This window comes from Betta splendens, chromosome 1, assembly GCF_900634795.4.
Source record: "Betta splendens chromosome 1, fBetSpl5.4, whole genome shotgun sequence".
NCBI lineage: Eukaryota > Metazoa > Chordata > Actinopteri > Anabantiformes > Osphronemidae > Betta > Betta splendens.
The window spans coordinates 11,364,348-11,382,259 of NC_040881.3; the positions used below are offsets into that span (position 1 = coordinate 11,364,348).

At 41.5% G+C, this 17,912-nt stretch overlaps 1 protein-coding gene across 5 annotated transcripts in view; it reads left to right on the forward strand.

The window, feature by feature from the left end:
* ctnna2 (catenin (cadherin-associated protein), alpha 2) overlaps positions 1-17,912 on the forward strand; it is a 212,535-nt gene that overhangs the window by 72,089 nt on the left and 122,534 nt on the right. Inside the window, exon 8 of one of the 5 annotated variants that reach the window (XM_055512102.1) lies at positions 5,451-5,525. The exons of 2 other annotated variants lie outside the window; for them this stretch is intronic. In XM_055512102.1, the coding sequence (XP_055368077.1) occupies positions 5,451-5,510 (60 nt within the window). In that variant the 3' untranslated portion in view covers positions 5,511-5,525. Of the gene's footprint in view, positions 1-554; positions 585-5,450; positions 5,526-5,651; positions 5,697-17,912 lie in introns of those variants that run through there. 2 more of the 5 variants (XM_029159645.3, XM_055512111.1) reach the window with 2 other exon arrangements.

The following is a 17,912-nucleotide window of genomic DNA, read 5'->3' on the forward strand; positions in this document are numbered from 1 at the left end:
CAGACATATAAAGCAAAAAGCAGAGGCTGCCTTTGCTTGTATGTAGGAATGGGCATTATGTGCAAGAACAAGAACACTCACAGGCAACATGCACCTTTTCACAGGTGTTGTGTTGTGGATGCTAGAGCGAATGTAATGTGATGACATGATGTACATATACTTTAGCACAGCACACACATGCTCATCACTGCAGTGGAATCTCCTACCTGCAGAGTCACGTTCAGCTTCATCTGGGTATTATATTATTTTCGCAATAATAGCAAAGGTTTTTGCCCCAATTTCCACGCGGACATTTGCAATTCCAATTAATCTAAAATGCAAAAATAACACACCAGTAATGTAATGCGTTGCCCCCAAGTTAGACACAGACAAACAGGAGCTGTACCAGCTACTGCAACATTGCTCTGTTGTGCATTTGTTAAAAAAAGTGAGATAAGGAACACCGTCCAGGATGGGTTGTATCACTAGTTGAGGTTCACACTCATTTAAGAATAGTCATGTGAAGTGGTACATGTGTTCCTGCTTTCTTCCCTTTTTCTATGACTCTTCTGCAGCTTGAACAAGCATGAAGAGCGTTGTTTTGTTCCAGGCAACCCTGAAGCATTTTCTGCCCCTCTGGCTCATAGCTGACTAATAACAACAGCAGTTGAGGCTCATTGTGTTGTAGGATATAAAGCTGTTCACCATGCCAATATTTCTTCAAAATAAAGCTGAAGTCATAAAAATACGCTGCTCGCAAAGTGTGTTTTTATGTTATTAGACCACTGAGGATATCGTTTGGAAAAATATGAAATCCAAATATCCATGTTAAAACCATGTTGTATGAGTGAATAAAAAATAGCAGATTTTGGATTTACAGTATTTTGTATTTGTTCAATCCTGTAATCATCCTTAAAAGACTACTTGGAACTGTTTTTCCACTGTTCGGCTTAGTCAGTAGCCCATGTAATAAAGGTTTCCTGCTGTCTCAGAAATGATTACTTACAGTATAACGTGAACATAATGTTCATTGTTGTATTTTAGTCCAGACTGATAATGGTTAGCTGACGCTGGCAAAGTCACAGAACAAGACATGGCGAGCTGAGCCTGGGGTAACGTTACAGTATTTCAGCCTAAGGCATGGGGTTAAGCTACAGTATGTCACGGTTTAGATGCTGCCTGTGCAGACCCCAAGGGGACAAAGGAGAAGAACAGAAACTTTTCCTGCCACCACATATTCTCTCTCTCAGACACGTTCTTGTCGACCCCCCCCCCCCCCCCCCCCCCCCACACACACACACACACACACACACAAAGGATTCCAAAAATACAGGAAAGACCAACATGTTGTTTATTCAAACAGTTTAAGGATATTTAATTATAATTCCCATGAAGCCGCATGTGACACGTCTTAGTCTTGCTATTATTACTTAGAGATGCGTTATATCATTTGGAACGTGAGCCAGATAAAGCTGTTAACTGTAGATACCATCAGACTGGGTGATGCGTTTTTAAAAGCCAACTGCTCGCTTCTATAGACGCAATCAGTTTCTGGCATGGATTTACGTTACAAGACTTCTAATTTTGCCAGTGGCGGCAAGCGAAGCTGTAAAGTATCATAATTAGGCTCATCATTAAAATAGAGCTAAACTAACTCCTGTATTAGAAGACGAAATGCGATTAGTTTGACACTGGGCTTGCTTTTCTTTAGGTGCGCTGTAACTTTCTTTGCACTGGCCAAGGAAAATAAATACCAAAATCCTAATCAAAAATTTAATACTGATGTTCAGCCTTAACTTGTTGTCAGTAATGGCTAAAACAATTACAGTAATTAGCTGTCTTCATTTGTTTTTCATTTTGCCGCTTGCCTTTATAATTGCCTATGATAAAAGGTTAGCGATCAGTAAAAACACAAATGTCTGGCTTCACACCTGAATCTCTGAAACATGATCAAATAATTGTTTATATCCATTAAACGAACAGTTACAAAATAAGAGACACTGAGAGTCATCTGTCAGCGTTGACCTGAGGTCAAGCAAAATTATTAACCCCTGAGCTTGAATCACTCAGCTACGGGTAAACAGCCAGGAGTAAATAATCGCCCCGCGCTTGCCCCTCCTCACCCCTGACAGCTGACGCCCATTCTATTTTTTGTGACACCACACACACACACACACACACACACACACACACACACACACACACACACACACACACACACACACACACACACATACAGTTCCAATTCAATGCATATCAAATTACTCAATTTTCCTGATAAATACTATTTCAGTTTTTGGTTGGTTCAGAAGCGCATTTAAAAGGAAAATGACATTCACTGTTAGCATTTATTATTCAAAGGTCCTCTCACCAACAAAATGTACCAGTTTTTAGGATGGGGATTGATTTGTGATGCTGGTCCAAGAGTAACTTTGGAGGAAAGGGGAATGGAATTACCATAACCTTCACATACTAAGCACTCTGGCTGTCATGTCTCCTTTCAGGTACTATCGTCACTCCAGACAAGCAGTTTTAACGTTGCCTGGGCTTTTTTTGCTGTGAGCACAGGGCTGCCATTCGAACCTCAATTCTGTCATATATTTCTTGGGGTCTGACCAACTAAACCTTCACAGTTCTAGTTTGTTGTCATATAATGCACAAAACCGTGTATTAAAAAAGCCAACGAGAGAGAAGTTGCTGTAAAACGAAACAACGACTTCTCTATAATGACCCCAAAGAAGACGTGAAGTGATGGATATATGACAGCAATATGTGACTGCAGAAATGCTGACAGGAGAGGTGTTATAAGAACAGCTACCTGTCCTCACAGAGGTTTGTTTAGCTTGTTCCCATCCCACCCACAGAGAGGGCCACGTTGCATTTGACTGTCCTTTGCTGCCTGGTAAATCCAACACTGACAGGGGAGAGTGAGAGAATAGGTGGGGGAGGGCGGAGGGAGGCGCCGCGATTGTGCAGTGTGAATGCAGTGCTGGTGCTGTAGAACTGATAAACAGAGCCATCTCAATTGTGCTCACTGAAGCAGCGTGATGATAACTGGATCATAACTAGATGACCTGGCTCAGTTACAGACCATCCACCCTCATTTGGAGCTGCAGAGGTCTGGCCAAAATGGGTCTTTAGCGTTTGAACAGTATCTCGCATCTTTCCTCTGTCCCTCCAATTATTGCGTTCATTGATGCATGGGCTGCTAAATGCTGCATAAATGCTTTACAAACACCGATTTCCTGTGTTGTAAGGTAAGACAAACAATTTAAAGCCACTCCGCGGAGGCCATCTGTTTCCTGCCTGGACGAGGATCTTGATAATTTTGTAGTAAATTGTCTAGTCCTGTGGACGGTCCATCATTTCCCCCATAGGAGCACCTGAGCCCAGATCATGTACTGTACCTAAGCAAGAGGAAGGGAGAGCTCAGCAGCATGAAAAGCAGTTTACTGTTGTGTTTAAACAAACGTTCAAGCTCGGCTGCAATGTAACAAAGAATTCACTTATGACTATGGACAAATTCTAAGCGAGGCTTTATCGCGGTAATAAAAGCTGCTGAGTCTTTATTAGCCCTAATGGACGAGAGATGTTATTGGCGCATGAAAGCTTAATGTTGTGCTGTGTCTGGATAACACAGGTCTGTGATTCATGTGTTTACTGTAGCTGTTCTTCGTTTTATTATTAAGTTTCTTAATAATGTCTGGGTGGCTTCTCTCATTGTTTGGGTATTTGTTTGATGATTAATATCGCATCAGAATTTTACAGCTCATCCAGGGATGAACATAGGCTTTGACTTATGTTTTCTAGTATCTCCCCAAACTTTTCTGTCGCGGTGAAATATTATGGACAGAACAATGATAGGATAAAAAGCTAGTGGGCTCTACATACTGACACCGACATCCATACATGTTAATAATGGCACCTGGTGTCTGTACCTGCTCTCATGTCTCCTGTCGTGCACACGTTTGCCCTGTTTGATTGCATTCGTTTTCTTATTCCGGGTCAGGTCTAAAATTACTTTTCTTTATTAGACTGTCCAGGACAGTGATACCATCATAGAGCACTTGTCACTAACTGCTTGACAAATCATGTATTTTTTCTTAATCAGCACCCTGCTGCTGAAAAGTTGCCCACTTTCCAAATGAGTCCCCAGATGATAAAGATGGATTTAATGAATAGATGCATCGTTTGACTGATTTGGGGGGTGTTAAAGTAGCAAATAAAACATTTTATTTAGTCATCCATCTGTTTCATATAAGTAGCCAGTATTGGAATATATTATATGTTCCACAGGAGAGAAAATGGTCTTCTTGACAGGCTATGCACTAAAAAAACCACAGGTGTTACACCGCGTGTCTGCTGTCATCAGTGTGTGAACCTTTTATATAAAAATGTCTGTAAATTTCATTCTTTTGATTGTAAAGCAGCAATCATATCATTGATGGTAGAAGTTGAAGTAAACCAGTTAGGTTTCCATCCTTAAAATCCATTGTGTGTGTGAGGAGGGCCCTGAGTGAAATGCTGAGGCTACCGTTGTGGAGAGCAGGGTCAGTATCAACTGCCCAGCAAGGCTCTGGTTGTAGAGTAGAGGAAAATCACATCACCTCCTCCTAACTTTGTTTTCACCTTGTGTCAAGTACAGTAGATTCAAATATCTGTTGTTGGAACCCACGAATCATCCTGAATAATACCCCATTATAGCAAAGACAAGCGTGACCTCATCATTTGTCTGCAGACGTGACCTACAGTACAGAGCACGAACACTCTGGAACAAAGGAGCCATGCTGTTGTTCTGTAGTACCTGCTCCTCCCACGTCCCTCCCTTCTTAAGGCCATCTTATAAACAGTATATACTGCATCTCAGACTGTGCTGTTGGAAGATGCACCATGCTTTTACAGCAGCGCTTATCATATTAAATGTATTCTCACTTACAGTCAATAAATTGTGAGTCATAATATATAAGCAATGCAGACATCTTGTTCTGGCACATGAAGGCTTATCGGCATTGATCTCAGAGACATTGCAACGGATACGTCTTTATATTCTGGTGCCATTTGTTTCCAACGGTGTTAATGCTTTTAACGCTGTGTAACTAGTTACAGTGTAGTGCAAAAGAAACATTACAGTAATTTAGGAGCACGGTAAAAAGACTGTAAATATACCGTAGCAATGCAATTAACTTTTGTTCCAAAGTGGTTTCATCCGAACTTTCACTGATCCTGTATGTCACCTTCTAACATCTCTTTAATCTTGATATTAAAAAACACAATTTAGTATCTTTAACTAATTAAAACCCCTTTTATGCTTCAAATAAAGGTTTGATGCTATTGAATAAGAAACATACTGTGTATCCTGCTGAAGAAAGGGTGAGAGCACTTAAAGTGAATGAATCACTAATTTCTGGTTCTCCTTGTTCCATATGCTGCTTGATGTGAAACCTGTGTCTGCTGTGAACTCACCTCATCAGGTAAGTGTGTTTTTTCAGCTATTATTTCGTCTATGTCTGGTCAATTATATCTCTGTGTAGGCAGACCGCTGTTACTTAATAACCCTGCATTCCTACCTTCATACATACTGTAAAAAGACAAACAAACAGCACAAGCTAAGTAACTCAGTTTTTCCCACGTTTAATAGAAAAGTTAATTCCTGTGAGCTGTATTTGACACAGGCATGCGCAGCCTTCCTGCGATGTCTGTGAACCGCTGCTTTGACCAGACTCGCACAACGAGGAGCAGAAGCAGATTACACCACGTCCTCAATGTACTGTAGCACCCTCACTCAGAGATGTTGATTCCAGGGGGCTGGGAGTGCGTCGTGCACTGCGGCGCTTTCCTCTGAGATTGTCTCCTTTTTACACCAACAAACTTCTGCCTTCAGGAGAATTTTAAATATGCTGTAATTGCATAACATTTCTACACACGGGGACTTAATCAAATGTGGTTGCGCCCCTGTAGCAGGCAGCTCTTGGGTTGTTGAGCACGACTTTTTTGCAACTTTGATGTAACATCATCGGGCCAGTCCTGTGTTGATAACGGGGCAGGATTACATTGCCTTTTCCTATTTACCCTCATGTTACACAGCAATCAACGATGTTGACTGGTCCCTTTTAAAGAACTGACAATAATCTGTTGTTGGCTATATGTTAATACTAGTGGTTGTACAGTGTATGCGGCTATTTTATAATAAATGTAGCCTATACCAGATGGGACTCTGGACCCTAGTTCTACTAGTGTGAGCTACATTACAGTCACTGTGTCGTTGGTAAGATGCTGCTGCATTTCTGATTGAGGGGTTAATTCATGGCAGTCCTGTATTTGCAGAGTGTGACGCCTTCATTTTCACTCATTCCTAATCCTTGGTACTTGGATCTTGAGATGTCGTTATTTGTCTCCTAAACATTAAGTTGTGTGAGATGATGTGTGTTCATGAGCACTACAGTAGTTGTTAACCTCCCTTTTTGATATATGTGGTGATTAGGTGCAGGTTTATTCTTCTTCTTAAACATGCAGAACAGATGGAGTTGTAGTCATTGTTTTGACAATTAATGTTTTTTCCTCCTACACCTTCGGTAGTAGACATTGACAGCTAATATTCTGCGTATGAAAGATTATTTTAGGCTCAGTGCTGAGGATTGGTGATTCAGAGTTGTGAGATTGTCATGAATCCCATTTGGTTGCTTATTACTTAGACACTCCATCATAATCCTTACAGGGCTCGTGGATAGGTTATTCGCCATCTATTCTGTCCACTGGATATCAATCTCCCATGCTGGGGCTAAGTCTGAAGTAAAGAAATAGAGTCTATTGGACTATATATTCAATCGAAGGGGACCCTGAATGGTATCCCTGCAGACTGGAGGCAGCTATTTTTCCTTTGTATGGAGGGGGTCCCAGAAGGGGTGGGGTATATTGAGTTTGTTTTGAAAGTGATGCTTCCATTAGATGGGAGTCAGTCATCTGGTTCAGTGCTAACACTGGTGGAATGCCTGATTCAGCCCCGCTCTCTGGGCATGTGTGACAGAGGGCTGCATCACGTGTACATCAGATGGTCCAAAAGTGTCACTGAATCGATCAAATACAGAGCTTTTACATTACAGGATTTAATCTTCCCTGCATAATTTGAGCTCTGGAGGCTGGTTGGTTGATTCTTAGCAGTATTGCTCTTGTTAGGCTTTAAAGATAGTAGCATTTACTCCTGCACCTCCTCTCCACTAGGCTGTGCTGTAGATGAGCAGTAACATCAACTAGGTTCCAGCTGCGCATGGGCAGTCAAAGGTGCTTATTGCTTTGAGCTGAATTAAACTCATTGTCGTCAGTGTTTACCACCCATTAAGTTTCATTTCTGACCTTTTTGTCTATTGACAGCCGGTCGGTCTCCTGATGAACCTGTGCATCATAAAAGATAAAGCTGCACCTTTTGTGCGGTTGATTTGTGCTGCATATATAATGGATTAGTGAAACCAAATAGAGTCCTTGTGGTCTCTTCTGGCCCATTTGATCGGCCTGGCTTTTCAGGCAGAGCCCTCGCTTTGAAAAGGAAGTTTAGACCAAATTGGTTTATTATGCCAAATGCAAGCTTATTCAATGTAGTCCTTGTCATTTCGATTAATTTTATACAGCCCACAACACTGGCTTATGTAAATTGTTCTCCCACATCCACAAAATATATCAAAGCAAGCCATGAGATTGAAGTGTTATTATTGTGAGAAACAAATGAATAAATTAATATGCAGATCATTATGGTAATGGCCACCCCAAGTGAAAGGGCTGAAGGTGCAAGTACTGTACAGTTCTGTGACCATGCCAGCTATGAGTCATGATCAAGGTCTGCACCATAACTCACAAGAGCTACCTCTACAACCTTCTCCTCTAATTCCTCTTTTTAAAAGAGGCACGACTGTAAATTTGGTGTGTTCTGAGTCAGCACAAAAGCAAAGCCGTGAAACAATGATGGCTGCGCACTTCTCCACATCACAGCCTCTTCCGCAAGCTCTCATGCCCAAAGATTTGTCTTTTATTGGATGTCTGTAATAAGTGCAATAACAGAAAAGGATGAACAATATAAATTTCAATTATGAGCCTTTCAGAGTTTCACACCAGCTGAATCGTACACCATTCCTTCATACAGCACCATATGTTATGTCATATAAATAATAGACAAATAATTTCTCTTTTTACAGCATCTTGTCAGTCTGCTGTAGTGTATCTGGTGTATGTTGCCGTATCAGTGCCGTAGTTCCATTCTATAGTAGTGTTCTGACAACGAGAGCATGAACAGATTTGGACAACTGCCACTTTATTGAGACATAGCCAATAGTATTCACTGTATTAATTAGTATTAATTGTGTTCATGTGGTTTCAAGTTCTTTCAGAAGGAAGAATCTAAACTTTCTGCTATAACGGTTGCATGGCTCTAGATGAGTCAGTGGAAGCCGGTCTGTGGCGATGCTGTGCTCTGAATTCAGACACAGATGTCACATATCTCAGGAGCTTAGATCTCATGGACACTTACTGTATAGACACAGCTACAGCCTGGATGCCACAAATGACATCCTCAAATTTTTCCTCCAGCAAACATTGGTGAGAATAACTGTGTGCAGTGCTAAATTGGATAGCGCTGTGTAGAGAGTCTCCAGTGGTTTTAGGGTAGTGCCAGCGGCAGGAGCGTACAGCGTATATCCATAATCCTCTGCACAATGGCTTGAATTATATTCAGTTTTTTTCTGTTTACAAAGGACGTAAGATCTGTTTCAGAAAAAAATAATATACAGTACATGATGTTTCATGCATTTCACTAAGTAGCGTTACAGGAAGCGCTGGGTTTTAGAGGTGTTTTGAAACAGAAAGCAAACACTTTTCTTTCTCACATAATTTGCATTTGACCATTAGACTGTTTGTGAAGTTTGTTTGTTCTCATTTCTGTTTTTTTTTTGTAGTTTGCGTAAACATGCTATAATTCTTATTTTCTCCTCTAAAGATACCAAGCTGTGTTGAAAATGTCCAGGAAAATGTGAATACTGTACATAATAGCCAGCAGTTTTTTTTCCTACAGTCCAAATCAAAATATGTGTGAAGACTGGTTCTCAGCATGTACAGTACGTTCTTTGGGACCACCTTTTTGTCCACTCTCATTAAAGTTAAGTGCTTTTGCAAACGTCCCAAGGGTGATACTGACTTTTAGTTGCTCCATAAGTGAGCATTTATTAATACATATCTGTGTTTTTACAGTCTTCCAAATGCATTTTCATGAAAGACTTTAACTTCAAGGCACATTTTTCCCTAAAAGGCTCCGGACCAAAGGAAGTCACCATGCTTATTGCATGCGAACCACTTGTTTAATTACACACCGTGCCATTATTTATTTACAGGGTTTTCGCTGCAGTACACAGTTTCTCTAGATGTGAGCTGTAATTAAAAACACGTATCACGCCCCTTAGTGTAAAGTTCTGAAGAGCAGTGGTGGTACCCCGGCAAGCAGAGGCCTAGTGATGGTGATCTGTGACTGAGCACTGACTTACAGTACTGTTGAGCCAGAAGCCAGATCATGTTTCAGTCATCAGGCTCTTGCTGTGATTCTTTTCATTTGTTTTTGATTTATTATTTTTGTAATTTTGTTACAAGATCCATCAGAGATCATGTAATGATGGCTTAGATTTATAGTAAATGAGATACTGAACCTAGATACAGTAGAGTGGTTGTGGTTAACACTGATGCCTCACCGCTAGACGGTCCTCAGGATGTGCAACTTGTCATCATTTCATTGTTATTTTTGCCCAGACAACACATTTTGTTGTGCAATTTATTTCCAAATACAGTACTGTATATTCAGATATATTTCTGCCAGCTTTCTTACATAGGTAGACAGATTTGGGGAATTAGGTTTTCTTCGACTACTGTCAAACAATTGAACTGTAAGGGGAACAGTAGTGCTGTGGTCTTAGCAGTGAAGTTCTTTTATGCCACATAAAGACCAGTCTTTTAATGAGCCTTATTTTCCAGCTGCCCTGCAGAAACGTCATGGCTTGCATGTTTTCTAAGACCAAATTGTCATAGTGACTGTTTTCAACGTTTGCCACCGAACCCTGTCAGTGCTCTGAACTTAAAACGCTAGCATTTAAATGGATAAACAGGAGGAGGGCAACTTCTATGGAGTGATTGAGATAATGCAGCTGTGGCGTCTTTGTGAGACTCAGAGGTAAACATTGGATATGTCACATCTAGTCTCATGCTTATTGGCATAAATCTTTAGTCTTTGGCATCTTTGCTCTGTTACACTCTAGGTAATAGTGAAAAGCAACCACCCACAAATCACATGCTATTACTGTATATGTATCTTATTTACGTCTGAAGATGTTTTCAGTCTGATAACACGTCAAAGGCATAAGGCGCCACAGCACCAAAGGAAAACTAATTGTTTCCTTTTACTATCAGCACTGAAGGTGTTTTTGAGATCAAGCTGCTCATTTGTTCTTGTTTGTTTATCTTTAGGATCTCATTTCCCTTCAACCCCTTTTACCTGTGCAGTGGGTGTATACAGTATGTGACAGTCACGTACTAAGCGGTGGGTGCATCAGAAACAGTCAACACAGGATTAGAAGTCTTGTTTATTCGCAGTGTAAAAGTCATTATTTTTCTGGGTAGGACTTCTCTGTCAAGTCTCATGGAAGAATACAACTCTGACGTACATATAATTATTGTTATCATTTTTCTTTTTTTTTCCATTTTCACTTGAGAATTCAGATTCCAAATTGGTAAAGCTATACCGTATTTGCATCTCAGCTAGAGTCCTAGGGATTCAGTACCAAATAATAAAATGTCATTATTAATGTGTGTCTAACACTGGCATTTAACAGGAGGACAGTCTGTGTGTGCAGAAGATACATGTCAAGATGCCTTGTCACTGTGGAACCGTTCTATTTTAGGGACTCGCAGTGCATAACACACTCCATGGCCGTACCTCAGTGGGAGTGTTGGTTCAACACACTGACGTAGCGATAACACACTGATCATAAGTGGTAATGAGTCCCACACAGAGGCAGCGTCCAAGCAGAGTCTGTAGGAGGCGTCCAGAAACAAGGCATCCACAGATAAGCTTGGCTCATTTACAAACAGCGCAGCAAAAAATTAAAAATAATAAAAAAAATTATCATATCGTAAGATAAATATAATCAAGACTTACCAAGAATCAAGTCGGCACATTTACCATAATTCAATGCTGATGCACATGTGATAGATCTGTTAATATCCTGTGAACAGTATTGCTCAGGGCTGTTCTGCATGTGCTGCCCACCTGCACATTGTTAAAGGTTTCGTCTATGGGACACACACCAGCCGGTTGTGGCCAGTGATTCATCATGTTAACCGGAGAATGAAGGAAGAAAAATGGTTATGCCTGTTGCAGCTACAGATCTGGAGATTCATCACTGAAAGCCAAGATGAATAGGCTGCTCTATCAGACGGTTCCCTGTGATGGAGACACTGGCAAACCACGTGGCACTTAACATCATTGCTTTAGTTGTTATATTAGATTTGAAGCAGTGATGCTATAATTGGGTACTGTTCTAGGATTACTGTATGTGGAAAACCCTTTTTCTAAGCAGGTGCTTCACTCGGGTCCAGTTTATGATAGAAGACAGAAACCAGCAGTGGTGCAACTGATTTTCTTTGTAGTTTATTGCATTATTCAAACGTTTTAGAGACACCCTTAGTCCTCTACTGCTTATTATCTACCTAGCATAGAATTATAGACGTACCCTTTTTATTGCTACAGATTCAAATGGGAAAAATGTTGTAAATAGGCAGCCCATTGGTGGTGTTGGACTCTCTCATAGTACAGTACTGGGAATACAATAGTTTCACTTGTTGTGACACCAGGGTTTGCTCACAGACAGCAATCGATATGGAGTGGTCCAGAGCTGAGAAGCCCGCAGATAAGCACAGTGAGACAGACTGATGCACACTGATGGGATTACTGTGATGTGGCCATGGCGAGCATCGCCTTGTTAGAAGCGACCTTCTCTGTGGCCACAACAGAGGCCTTCACATAGATGAAGGCATTCCTGTTTGCTTCTTACAGTAGTTAGGCGCCTTTAACTGTACTGCACCTTGCAGGTCCCCTCAAAAAATCAGAGACATCTTTGAGATATAAATGACTTTCTTCTGCCTTTCACCTGTTTTTTTGTTGCTGTAGCCTTCACGTGTGTTTAATGCCCTTACAGTCTTACAGTGCATTGTCACATACAGTGTTACTTGTTCCTGATCATATAGTACAGGATATTGAGCTTCTTTCCATGTGGAGCAGCAACGTCTCTGGTAAACTTCAGTACTAACCACCTCTGTGAGGCTGTGAGCTCTGTGAGGCTGTGAGGAGGAGAGACGCGATGCTGTGAGAGAACGCGAGACTCTGCGAGAACAGCACGAGGAATTCAACAAGGCGGCGCGACACCGGTAGTAAACAACAGCGCGACAAACTATCCGCCAATTTAAGTAAATAACTACCTTATTTTTCGGAAAATAATCAACCACCCTACCATTCTGGATAACACCGAAGAAAGTTTCGAGTACATCGACGAGTGCTTCGAGCGTCTGGTAATGGGGAAAAAGGAGACGGCTCCAAACAAGCGTTCCCGTCCGTCTGACTCACCTGAGTCACCTGGAGCTAGCTCGGCGGATAAAAACATCACGGACATCCTGGAGTCCATCGAAAAAAAAATAACAAGTTTCGACGCACGTCTGGCGCTAGTGGAACTCCTCCACAAAGAGTTTATGGCCCTCCGCGACTCCCTGGAATTTAGCCAGCAGCAGGTGATTTCTCTCGCCACCGAGAACGAGGCCCTGAAAGGAACGGTGCAGTCCCTGACGGAGGATGTGGCTCAGCTAGCGGCCGAAAATAAAAAAATAAAAGAAGGTATCATCGATCTGCAGGCCCGCAGCATGAGGGACAACCTGGTGTTCTCGGGGATTCCAGAACAGGCGGAGGAAAACACGGAAACCACAATTAAAAACTTCATTAAACAACAGATGAAGATCCCAGCGGAAGTTGTTGACAAGATGGCGTTCCACCGTTCGCATAGACTAGGAGGAAGACGACCGGATGGCCAGCGTCCTCGACCCATCGTTGCCAAGTTTCATGACTTTAAGCAGAAGGAACTGGTTAAGAGCCGGGGCAGACAGCTGAAGGGAACCGACTACAGCGTCAACGACCAGTTCCCCAAGGAGATCCTCGACCGCCGCCGCCGACTGTTCCCCATCCGTAAGAGGTTCATGGCAGAAGGCTGCAGGGCCGTCATCAGCGTCGACAAACTGTACGTCAACGGAGAGCTCTACCGGGACCGGGAAGCAACTCCGTGGCTCTACTAGCAGGTGGTATGTAAAAACAATGGTTTAATGTATAAGGTTTGTTAAAAAAAAACAATAGATGTAATGCAACTATGTGTTATAACTTTACATCCAGTATTCAAACTCGTTCTCTCGCAGATGTTTCATATAAATGTTTATTGTCATTCTAATGTCACTCACTCACTCACTTTGCAAAGCGCTCACCATACGTAATCACCCACTTTCCTTTCACTTTAATTTTCCTTCCCTTTACTCTTTTTCCTTCACCTACTTTCACTCCACACTGTGTACATCCTTCTTTCCTCGATTCTTCTCCCACGTAGTCAGCCAGCTATGTAGCCCTCCAGCAGCCACACACAAACATCTACTGCACAGGGGAATCACATGCACATACATAGATAACACACAACTCAGAATACACAGGTACTTAAGGTTAGCCACACACCTAAAGTCTGTCACACTACATACACACAAGACTAGTGATCCACAGCAGTCAGGTAAGATATGACACCACTGAAGATTGTCACTTGGAATGTACGTGGAATCAATAAGAAGGAGAAACGATTTAAAATATTTAACCATTTGAAAACCCTACAAGCAGACATTGTTTTACTACAGGAAACTCATATTCCCAAAATTATAAATTACACTCTGGCATCAGCAGAGTTCCCACATGCTTACTTAGCCGGTTACAATTCTAAACAAAGAGGGGTCGCCATCCTGATAAATAAAAAGATTAACTTTACGCATAACGATACCATTGTAGATCCAGAAGGGAGATATATAATCATTAATATCTTGATAGGAAACATTGAATATTGCATAGCTAATGTGTATGGCCCTAATGCTGACGACCCCTCTTTCTTTCACAGCTTCTTCACATCACTGTCTGCTCACTCTGGTTCCAAACTTATAGTAGGAGGGGACTTTAATTTAGTATTTAACCCAGAGTTGGACAGGCTAAGCAAAGCTGTGAGCAACAGGAACTGGCAATCAGTACAGACCTTAAGACAGTACATGGATGACTTTGGTCTCTGTGACACATGGCGTTCTCTTCATCCTACATCCAGGGAATATACCTTTTTCTCGCCAGTTCACCACTCTCACTCCCGTATAGATTATATTTTAGTAAATAACTCAGTCTTACAAGATGTCTCTGACACCAATATTCACTCTATCACAATCAGTGATCATGCACCAATGTCCATTTCGTTGATTAAGACAGCCACACCATCAACCAGGAATTGGAGGTTTAATACATCATTACTCAATGATCAAGACTTCATCAGTTATGTCAGGAGAGAATGGAAAACCTTTATAGAAATCAACGATACACCGGAAATCTCACCCTGTGTTCTTTGGGAGACTGGGAAGGCAGTTATGCGCGGTAGAATTATTTCATATTCATCACACAAGAAAAAAAAGGACATGTTACTTGAATTAGAATTAGAGCAAAAAATAAAATCTCTAGAGATTAAATATGCAGCCTCTCCAACCAATGATGTCCTAGAAGACCTAAAGAATCTAAAGCTGAAATTAAATAATATAATTGATTGCAAAACTCAGTTTCAGATAGACCAATTACGCTGGGAGAATTTTGACCATGCTAATAAATGTGGTAAATTTCTAGCTAACCAATTAAAAAATAATAAAGAGAAACAAATCATCCATTCAATAACTAATAAGGAAGGCAACATTACTCGTGATCCCCATGAAATAAATGATACCTTTAAAAACTTTTACCAAGAGTTATATACGTCCCAAATAGATCCACCCACCTCAGCCATAGAGGCGTTTCTGAATAAACTAGAACTGCCAAAGCTAAATGAAGAACAATCTACAACTCTAGACTCATTGTTATCTTTGGCAGAACTACATGAAGCTCTGCAGGAGATGCCCAATAAAAAAGCTCCAGGACCAGATGGATTCCCAACTGAATTTTATAAAGAGTTCTGGTCCATGCTGGCACCCAGCTTTTACAAAATGTTAGCTGAAATTAAACAACAACATTCATTACCCACAAATATGAATTCTGCCTTCATAAGCCTGCTCCAAAAACCAGGGAAAGACCCTACACTCCCATCGAGTTATAGACCAATTTCACTAATAAATGTAGATCTAAAAATAGTGTGTAAAGCACTTGCTAGAAGACTAGAAAAAATCACTCCATATATAATTCACTCTGATCAAACAGGCTTCATTAAAGGTAGACAGTCAACAAACAATATGAACAGACTAATTAATTTAATTGATTATGTCACCATCCATAAACTAGAGACAGCCATCGTCTCCTTAGATGCAGAAAAAGCTTTCGATAGAGTAAACTGGAAATTTCTTTTAGCCACTCTGCACAAATTCGGCATTGGGGAAACATTCATAGACTGGATCCAAATATTATACAACTCAGCAAACGCTGCAGTCAGAACAAACAACCAGATCTCACCAAGGTTTAATCTGCATAGAGGGACAAGACAGGGCTGCCCACTGTCCCCATCACTATTTGCAATATTTATTGAGCCTCTAGCCGCAGCAATAAGACAGCATGAAGGAATTACTGGAATATCGACCAAATCAGTAAATCATAAAATAAGTTTATATGCTGACGATGTGTTACTGTTTCTCCTTGAGCCACAGACGTCTCTTCCTACAACTATCAGCCTCATAGATGAATTCTCAGGACTTTCAGAGTACTCTATTAACTGGACCAAATCTATAGTGCTACCACTTAACCTTAAGGTGACTAACATCTCCTCTACCACACTCCATTCAGGAAACATTAAATACTTGGGCATTGAATTGTCGTCTAGGCTATCAGAGCTATTGATCTAAATTACAATCCACTATTAAAACAAATAGAAGCCAACCTCAAAAGATGGCAGTCCTTACCCATTTCACTTATGGGAAGAATTGCCACCATAAAAATGATGATCCTGCCAAAAATTAATTACATATTTTCAATGATTCCAACTCAGCCAGCCCAGGCGTGGTTTAAGACATTAGACTCCTACATCTCACAGTTTTTGTGGAAAACCAAGCCACCACGAATTAGTTTAAAAACTCTTCAAAAATCCAGACGCTGCGGCGGCCTAGAACTACCTAACTTCCACCACTATTTTCTTGCCAATAGACTGAACCATGTCCACAAATGGATAAAACCCATGCCAGCAGACTCCTCCTGGATAGACATTGAACAAACATTTTGTGGAAATATTAAAGTTGCAGATCTGCCCTTTATCAGCACCAAAATCAAACATCATAGTTGTTACCAGAACATTAGCATAAAAGCATCTCTGCAAGCCTGGTGGGAGTTTCTTAAAATTAATGGGTCTTCGCTTACTCTTTGCCAAAACACACCTCTCTGGAACAATCCAGACATCATACAAAACAAAAAGGCAATACACTTTCCAACTTGGCATATCAAAGGGATAACACATCTGAAACATGTTTTCACAAGAGACAAGTTTACCTCTTTTGAAGAACTAGTATCTCACTATGAAATCACTAGTGCCAATTTCTTAGAATACCAACAACTAAAGTCAATACTTAATGCAAAAAGTAAGAATACTGCCATCCACATGCAACCACCACCAGTAATAGAGCGATTTATTGATATATCAGGAAAAGGACAGTATCCAAAATCTATATCTTAATTTCCAATGTAGACCAGACAGTGAGCCTTCCGATCTCTAAATGGGAAGCTGATCTCAATATCACCACTAATTACACATTCTGGAATAACATATGTTCTAATTTATTCAGAATGACAAAAAATACAAATTTACAACTAATACAATACAAAATTCTTCATAGAACTCACTATACAGGACAAAGGATGTTCCAAATGGGTCTCACAAACTCAAATATTTGCCCTCACTGTACAGATAACACAGCAGATAGATTCCTACATGCATTCTGGTCATGCTCACCTGTGCAGCAATTTTGGCAAAGAGTATGTGAACACCTGTCAACCCAGTTAAGCTGTCCAATCCCAGCAGCCCCTGCACTTTGTCTTCTAGGAGATCTAAGTGGGCTTGATCTAGAGACAAACTCATCACACACACTTCTTTCTGCCCTCTGTGTCGCAAAGAAAATCATCCTCATGAACTGGAAAACTAAAAAAAAATTAAGCATTACTCAATACCTGAACAGCTTGTTAGATTATACCACCTTAGACACATTGTCTGCTTCATCAAATCAATGACCAAAACTATACTCTGATTGATTCCATTTCCAGGTAAGGATGCGTGGGGCTCGGGTGCTGCGTCATGTCTGGCACAGTGGTGGGGGGGTGACTGGTGGTTGGTGGTGCCTGCCTGCCTAAAGAACCGGGACAACGGGTTGGTGGACTCAGGGCTGGCCGCAGGGGTCCCCTGCGGCGGGGGTGTGGTGGCTGCTGGGACCGGCGGCCCTGTGCCGGGGTGGGACCATTTTGAGGGTTGGCGTGTGCCTGTCTCCGGAGAGCCGGAGGCGGGCCTCCCTGCCGGTGTGCGGGGGCGGACCTGGGGGTGGAGACCTGGGTAACCTGCGTCCGGGGGACTCCCTCTGGGGGTGCCTGCCTGTGCCCGGAGAGGTGTCTCTCCCCTGGGGCGCTG